This window comes from Phoenix dactylifera, chromosome 1 (genome assembly GCF_009389715.1).
Source record: "Phoenix dactylifera cultivar Barhee BC4 chromosome 1, palm_55x_up_171113_PBpolish2nd_filt_p, whole genome shotgun sequence".
Classification (NCBI taxonomy): Eukaryota; Viridiplantae; Streptophyta; class Magnoliopsida; order Arecales; family Arecaceae; genus Phoenix; species Phoenix dactylifera.
In genome coordinates, this window is record NC_052392.1 from 18,601,719 (window position 1) to 18,610,179 (window position 8,461).

Genomic DNA, 8,461 nt, shown 5'->3' on the forward strand with positions numbered 1-8,461 from the left:
ATCGGAGGGCCGGCGCCGGGGAGCCCGGCCACCGGCTTCTTTTTGCAGGACAGGACAGGACGCCCTCTTCGTCGCTCACCCCACTCTCCACAGCCTCCAGGAGGACGCCGCCGGCCGGCGCACCGCCGTCCGCCCTCCCCGCAATGAAGCTCCTCCTTCCCCGGCTTCGCGGCGGCCCCCGGGTCCAATTTCCAGCAACAACACATATTCTCAAGGAGTTGAGAAATTGAGGCATGTGCCATTAGGGATTAATTTCTAAATGCTCCTGATCGATGGATCCATCACGAGGGATGGTGATCGATCCGCTGAGATTAGTGCACAGATCACTTAGTCAGATGGACGAGTCTCGAGTCCACAGTGTAGAGATACTGGAGTGATTATGCGAGTATTTGTTAGAGAACAAGGTACTGAGCGTGACCAAAGATAGTAGTCACATGGATGTCTATCCACTCGTCAGTAACTACTTATGCTGCAGTTGTATGACTGGTCCTTTGACCTGCAATGCCTCAGCTATTCACTATGAGATTGCTGTAGTTTGACGAGCATGTGAACTTGGGCCCTAGCCATTCGGATCCATGTAGTGCGGATTGGCTACAGTGTGTTCATTTTGGAATAAGGTTGCATCTAGGTAGGATTTATCAATCTTGATAGATTAGGAGTGATCCTATGTGATTTATGAGACTAAGTTCGATAAATTCCTGGCCAGGTATTTTAGAAAAAGAGTTTTCCATATCTCGAACTGGAAGTCGTATAAATTTGACATATGACGGACGATGGGATTTGACGAGATATCCATAACCTCCGTTACATCGGGATCCATGATAGAGGGACTGTATTATACGCTAACTGCACCTAAAGGTTCAAACATTCCATTCTGCTGGGTTGCCTCCACATACTGTTAGATGTCACTAGTGGATCGTGAGACTCGAAGGCATTCACTTGGTGATCAGTGAACCCTGAGAGTAGAACTGAAATCGTTTCAGTCTACTGAAAGGAGTTTCAGCGATATTGAGATGAAGATCTCAATATGTCTCATTACCAGTCAGAATAGAACCTACGGAGTCACACACATAGAGAATTTAATTAGTTAAACTATCATAATTGTGATTTGGAATCACAATAGAAATCAATCATCAATATGATTGGTGATTGAATTAACCCACTAAGTGTTAGTGAGTTAATGGAAGAAGAATTAAGTGGAATTGATTGCAATTGGATTGCAATTGGGCTGATTTAATGAGCTAAATCAAATTGGGTTCGACCCAAATTGATTTGGGTTCATGATTGGGTCAATTTGATTAAACCAAGGATTGTGCGGATTTTAAAGACCACATGTCGTCGTAGGATGAATATGACTTAAGTCGTGTTCACACTATGCGGACTTTAAAGTCCACATGGCGTCGTAGGATGCATGCTCCCAAATCAATTAATTCTCCTAATGAGATTAGGAATCCTAATATGATTAGAAAATTAATCAATTGATTAAGTGGACACATGTCATGCATCTATGAGCACAAGGATTGGACACTTGACATTAATCCAAGGGTGGGTTATAGTCCCATACTCCTAAAAAGATTAGGAGAAGCCCTAAACCCAATTTATAAAAGGGTAGCAAGGGAGACATTATGAATTAATTCTCTCCTCTTCCTCTCCACGCCTCCCTTTCTCTTTTCTTCTCCCTTCCCACGGCAGCAAGAGGCTTCCCCTTTTCTTCCCACGGTAGCAAGGGAGATCAAGTTCATCTTCTTCCAAGTGTTGGAAAGAAAGAAAGAAGAAGAACCTAGGAAGAGATCAATTCGCCCAAGGAAAGAAGGAGTTCTTTCCTCCACGCCCAAGCCCAGTCTTCCTCCTTCTCCACGGCAGCAAGGGGGTCCTCTGCATCCTCTTCTTCCACAGCATCAAGGCAAGGAAGATCCACGCACAAAGGTTCCTCCTTCCTCTTCCTCCATTGTGAGTAAGATCAAAGAAGAAAGAGTTCTTCTTCAAGGAGGTATGTTGCAGATTTTTTCCAATCTATTTGATAGTCATGAGAGGTCTTTGCAAGGAGCTAGCACTCCGGTAAGACCCTATCTCAGATGATTAGATCCTCGTATGGATACCTGTAGAGGCCGAACACATGTGCGGCTTAACCAGGAACCTAGAAAGATCATCGGGCTGTAGTGTTCTATACCTGCAGAATTTTTGAAGATGAGATCTTCAAATTTATAACTTCTGATTTTTGTTTCAGTTTTATAAATCTTAATCAACCCTCCTCATATCCTAATCTTCCCTCCCTAATGAGTTCAAAGATCTTCTGGATTTGAATCCAGAAAAATTTTTGAATTCTACAATCCGAGGCGCGTTCATACGATGAACGACGTCCCGTTCGAATTCCGCTACGAATGTCGCATCGAACAGGGGCGTAACTCATCAGGAGGGGTGCAGAGTACGTGACTTGTTTGCCCAGAGAGAGCGGAGGTGGGATGAGGATCTCGTCAGATGGAGGTTCGAGGAGAAGTTGGCTAAGTGGATTTTAGCATTGCCGATCCCTAAGGGGGAGACGGCGGACAGAAGGGTGTAGAGTAGGACCGGGAGGACAACAGTGAGCGCTCAGGATCTCTCAAGGAGGGTTGTGGGCCCTTGTCTCGATAGATTGATGGTGGATAGATATAGAGGATGCACATCCATCCCCATGTTACTCTGTCCCTCTGAAAGGTGGCCTGGGGATGCTTACCTACTAGAGGAGTGTTGGCACGGTGGGGAGTAAGGATTTCTGGTGTTTGCGTGATGTGCCCGACGGAGGAGGAATCCATTTACCATGTTCTCTTCGGGTGTCCACGGTCCAGGCAGATATGGAGGTATGCTTTGGCTCACCAGTGGCAGATGTGGGCATCCACCGAGGGTTTTCTGCAGTTCCTAGAGGCTTCGGCTCGGGGTTTTGGTCGTGAGGATAGGGGGACTCGAGCTGCCTACCTAGCCTATCACTGCTGGCTGAATAGGAACGCCCAAGTCTTTGAGAGCGGTGGCACTCACTAGAGGGTGGTGGCGAACCGAGTGCTACGGCACGCGGCGGAGATATCAGGCATCATTGAGGTATCACCTTCTGGGTTGGCTAGAGACATCTGCCCCCCCCCCCATTCTTCTCCTACAGCGTCCAGGACTATCTACGTCTCCTGAGTTTCCCCACCCCTTGATTTTCTTAAAATGAACTTCGATGGCAGCGTCGCAGAGGATGGACATGGCGGTGGCGTGGGGTTCGTTATCCAGGACCATGACGTCATACTGGTTGCAGTAGGAGGTCGGCGAATATTCGACTCGTCAGTGGTCTCCGCCAAGCTTCGAGCGGCTTAGGAGGGTGTCTCCTTTGTGAGGTGGATACTGGGCGCAGATCATCTGCTCCTCGAAGGAGACTCGGCCATAGTGATCGAGTGGATCTGGGGCCGAGGCAGCTTAATCGAGAATCAGCCATTACTCTACGATATTCATAGACTATTGAGGGAGTGTGCCTCCCATCAGACTTCGCACATCTACCGGAAGGCGAATGGTGTGGTTGACTGGGTAGCCTCCTATGCAGCTCACCACTCGGGAGGCTTCATTTGGGCAGACCACGGGCAAGTGCCAGAGTCTTATGTCGTATTTTGCTTTCTGATTTTGTTGGCCGCATTCACATTCGTCACATGTAAGCCGCTGTTGTAAAAAAAAAAAAAAGTCTTTTCGATCTTGTATAAATAGGAGTGAGGGTCTAGCGATATTACCCGAAAAGAATTGGTACGTCATAATCATGCAACAACCATCCAAGACAAGCTCTAACTGTTCCACAACGTGTCTCATAAATATATTGGGCTATACTTGCTCTACTTAACGAGCTTTAACCATATTTAATGTATTTCAATTCAGGGATATGTGGCAATATTATTATTGGTGTTGGCTAGTATTTTTTTCAGCAATATTATGATTATTTGCCACCATTAAAATTGAACCTCTCGTGGTTCTCTTGAATATAGCTTGCTGACAATGACTTGAGCCAATACTTGACTAACAATGGAGGGACAATAGCGGAAACGCCCGGCCACGACGCACTCGGAAGGCCCCCACCCTTGTCCTTGGGAAGAGATGGCGCCCACCTTTGCCTGAGGAAAGAGATGGTGCGAGGGAGCTTTTTTGTCGCATGCTTGTTGAAGGCAATATATATAGAGGACTACCTCTAGATCCGGGTCATAACTGAACGCATCTATATCTGAGACAGGCCTTGTAAGCTCCCTGCTTTCCTCCAATAAACTGGCAGCAATCTGCAGCATGGATCTCACGGAAGGCGAAGGCGAATACAACAACTACTGGGAGACCAGAACTTTCTTGGAGGCCGAGGTGCTACGCAGGTACTTCAAAGCCTCCTTTTTTTAAAAAAAAATCGAGTCTCGTGGCCTCCTCTGAAAAGAGACAAAACTCTCTCAGACTTGCTCCTAGCTCCTCGGATGTTCTATGAAAAACGTAGCAATTTCACCCTTATACTAAAGCTTTTTTATTGCTGCAAGTGGGTTGGTTCGAGCAAGAATATGGTTTTATATCTGCAATTTGTTAATCCGACTGAACTCGGGATGGGCTAGTTCTTGTGGGGTCTTTGTTGACCCTTTCCAACCGAAATCCAATTAGGCTTGGTTTTATGCGACCAGCTGACGCTGTTCCTAGATCTCGAGGGAGCAGATCGTGACATGATATTATTGGCCCGGTCTCCAGCTGAGTGGGTCTACCTAATAATTTCTCCTCCTAAATAAGAAATTGAGCGGGTTAAGAAGTATTATTAAGTTTGTTCAGGAAGGTTTTCTCAAGAAGAAAGTTTGTTCACAAAACAAGCATCCTTCAGCTTCCTGGTAGTATCAATCATTTCATGACCCATTGAGTCAGCTGCTCCTTTCTCTCCTTCGTTTGGATTGCTTTCTTAAAGTTTTTAGAGTAACCTTCATCTGAATATGACATCTTTATCTTCATCGTTTTCTGGGTCTTCCCTTCTTCCATGGGTGTCTTTAATACCAGCAGCTGGATAACTGGTGAAGCCAGTTCTCAGTGCTACTTTTCGAGCTCCTCCATTGTGGCGACGTCTCCGACGCCCCCAAAGTATCTTGTCACGGAGAAGAATAGGAGGGAGAAGCTAAAGGAAAAGCTTTATGCTCTTCGAAGTGTAGTCCCGAACATTACAAAGGTAAGCTGGAAACCTAAAAGATAAACAAAGATGGAAAACAAATAATCAAGATGCACTGTCCCGATCATTGATCTCGCTTCTTATATACTGATTAACTCATGAACGGATTTGTGGATTTAGATGGACAAGGCATCCATCATCAAGGATGCAATCAACTACATTCAACAGCTTCAGGAGCAAGAGAAGATGCTACAATCGGAGATATCAGAGCTCGAGATGTCCCATGAGCTTGCAGATATTTTTTACGATATGGAGCAGGATGACGTCCTCCAAACATCGCCCAGCCGGCCCCTTGATCCGGGGTCACCATTCATTCCCTCCATTGAAGTTTTGGAAGTATGCGGTTTGCTTGGGTCTTTCTCATGTTTATATTCCTACGCTGACTTCTTGTTAGAAGTTTTGATCATATCACCTAGTATATATGGGAAGAGGATTAAAAGGCATTATTTTCATATGACCTTCGATCTATAAATATATAGTTGAAATTTATCTGCTTGTGTCTTGATGTCGCAGCTAAAGGTGTTGGCAGTGGGCAATAAGAATTTTGTTATAAGCTTCACTTGCAACAAGAAGAGGGATGCCCTGATTAAGATGTGTGAAGTATTCGAGTCTCTTAACCTCAAGATCATCACAGCCAATATCATCTCGAGCTCTGAGAGCCTCTCACACACGTTATTTATTGAGGTCTTCTCTTTCTCTCTATCCACGATCGATCTTTCCGCCTTTTGTTACTTTGCATTGTCTAGAGTTATAGCAGCCGATGCTTCCTCCACCTGTTGTATTTTCGTTTATTTATTTTTGTTCCTGTGTTTCATTTAGATCTCCATATCACATGGTCTAGTTCCATAATTTAATCAAAAAGCAAATAAAATGGAAGCTGATTATATTGAAATCACCACTTGTCCTAAAAGCTTAAGTTTATAGGACAAAATATATTTATTTATATATTTATATTTTCTTACATATTCTAAAGAATAGGTAGTTAAATAGTGAGGGCCCATCGCATTTTTTTGAGTTGTTGTACACGATCCTAACACACTAATTTGGCAAGATATATTTTGAACTATTAAGTGCAATTTATTACACATGTTAATCAGATTTCCAAAAGAAGTAGATATTTAAGAAGTTGAAACCATAATTACGCATGACCTACATTGAATCCAATGAATGAAATGGTTTTAAATTGGTATAGATTTCGTTCTATTCTTCTAGCCACCATCTAATGAAGAGTTTCTCATTATTTATGATAACAGATTTTATGCAAAATTGAGCTTTTATTTATCACTATTACTTTGATTTCGAAGCATCAGCATCATTTGATACTTAGTGCAAATTTATTATTTAACAGGAGGTAGAACTTTTGGAATTATAAAAAAAAATAAACGCTGACACTGTCATTTTTGCACCCATTATCGTACAAATACATGAAACTCGATGATGACTCCTATGGACGTATGGTCCTGCCCTTTTGTTCTTGCCCTTTTGCTTTTCTTATTGTAAATATGGGACACGTTTTGCCAGCTTACGTTGACCTTGACTTGTGAAAGGCGTCTAGGATAATTACATTTTGACCAAGTTAAACGTTTGCTTTGGAGCTTCAAAAAAAACAGCTGTACTAAAAGCAATCCAGAAGAACACGTGGTGTCCGGGCGCATCACTCTCATAACGTAAAGATTTCCCTCAAGTCCCAATAGGGTTAAAAATGAGTCGGGTCGGGTCATGGATAACCTCGACCCAATCTAGTTTTTTGTTCGGATTCTACTTTTAGACCTACACCGGATCCAATAAAAGATCGAGTTGGATGGGGTCGGATCCACCACTACAATTTTTGACCCAACAGATCATTTGAGTCGGGTCGGGTTCATGTATAATCCGGACCCAATCCAAAAAATTTAGATCTAGTTTGGGTCCGAGTTGGGTCAGTCCATCCATGACTTCCAAGCTTGTATTTGTACTCCTGCAGGTTGTAGTCTATGGATGCAAATAATTTTACAGATTCGGGTCGAGTTGTAGGATTGGAAACCCAAATTATCCAAATTTCAAATGAGTCGGGTCGGATCGGACCTGAATTTAGTAAACCCAAACCCGATCCAGAAAATGAAGTGGGTTCAATTTTAGAAACCAACTCGGTCTCACAGATACTCCAAAATGGGTCAAGTTGGGTCTAAGCGGGTCGGGTCACAGGTCAACCCAACCCATTTGCAATCTTAGTGCCCTCTATAACATAGCTGACATGCCATATTTATCCGCTTGGAATTGTTTCTCCATCACCACAAGAAGTAAAACAAGAAGAAATAAATAAATCCTATTGTTTGATAAATCCTTTTTGTTGAAAAGCCTAACTAATTATTTTCATTATGCAGGCGTTTGTTAAAACATCTATCATATTAAGTTCCTAGTTTAATTTCAGTTTCATAGTTTACTAATTTAAGCCACTTGTGTTTAGACTGATGAATTGGATGGTTCTCGGGTCAAGGAACAGATTGAAGCAGCCATTGCAGAGATCGATGCTCCACGAAACCCATGAGTTTCCACTGAAGTTGAATCTCTTAAAGTTATTTGTAACTTGAGATATTTATTCCTCCTCTGTAATGTCAATAAGAAATATGTACATGTTTAATTAAGAGAAAGGAAGGAAGATCTACCTACACTATAGTTATGCAGATCCAAATACTTGTAATACCATTTAAGACTTGAACTCAACCCAAAATCTTTAGTTGCTAAACATAGGGGTGTGACCATTCAGATAAGGGCTTTGGAGGGGCGAAGATGGAATGTGCTAATTAATTGAATAGTAAATTAGATTTTTACTCGAAGAACTGGTCGGATTATGTATTGTGCTAATTGGATCATGGTCAGGACATATAAAGCATCCAATCTATAGTGAAGCCTATCAATAGTCTTTGACAATATATACCCGTGCAGTCGTGACCTTTCCTCTTTGGCAAGATATCGAATTTAGCAACCTATATGACATGGAACCATGTTAGATGTTTGAATTTATCAATTATTAGGCAACGTAGTTGACACACTTCATCTTCTTCCCCCTCCACCTTCATTATTTATTTATTTATTTATTTATTTATTGTTTTATTTTATTTGCGGACTCGAAAGGGTTCTAACACCACTCCCTATCCTATAAACTAGGATTCTCTGTGGTGCTACTTTTGCATCGTAGAGCTCTATATCATCATGGATGGTCATTGCGTCATCCATCTTAGAGATGAGTGGCTCTCCTTCATTGCCATGATGCGCTGTATATCACACTAATAGTGCCTTATCATA

The 8,461-nt window shown here is 42.7% G+C and overlaps 1 protein-coding gene across 2 annotated transcripts; it reads left to right on the top strand.

Moving 5' to 3' along the window:
- The first annotated feature begins 4,211 nt into the window (after positions 1-4,211).
- On the top strand, positions 4,212-7,983 carry LOC113462357 (transcription factor bHLH35-like). Of its 2 annotated transcripts, none has more exons than XM_026802341.2 (5): positions 4,212-4,355; positions 5,011-5,176; positions 5,297-5,512; positions 5,690-5,860; positions 7,623-7,983. In XM_026802341.2, the coding sequence occupies exons 1-5, from the start codon at positions 4,276-4,278 to the stop codon at positions 7,701-7,703; spliced, it is 714 nt and encodes a 237-aa protein (XP_026658142.2). In that variant the 5' UTR covers positions 4,212-4,275; the 3' UTR covers positions 7,704-7,983. The 2 variants fall into 2 exon arrangements, with proteins under 2 accessions (XP_026658142.2, XP_026658143.2); XM_026802342.2 differs by having other exon boundaries at positions 5,014-5,176.
- The last annotated feature ends 478 nt before the right edge of the window (positions 7,984-8,461 follow it).

Coding starts and splice junctions, on each gene's coding strand:
- LOC113462357 (XM_026802341.2), top strand. CDS start 4,276: ATGGATCTCACGGAAGGCGAAGGCGAATACAACAACTACTGGGAGACC. Junction 4,356..5,010: donor GAGGCCGAGGTGCTACGCAG/GTACTTCAAAGC, acceptor CTTTAATACCAG/CAGCTGGATAACTGGTGAAG. Junction 5,861..7,622: donor CACACACGTTATTTATTGAG/GTCTTCTCTTTC, acceptor ACTTGTGTTTAG/ACTGATGAATTGGATGGTTC.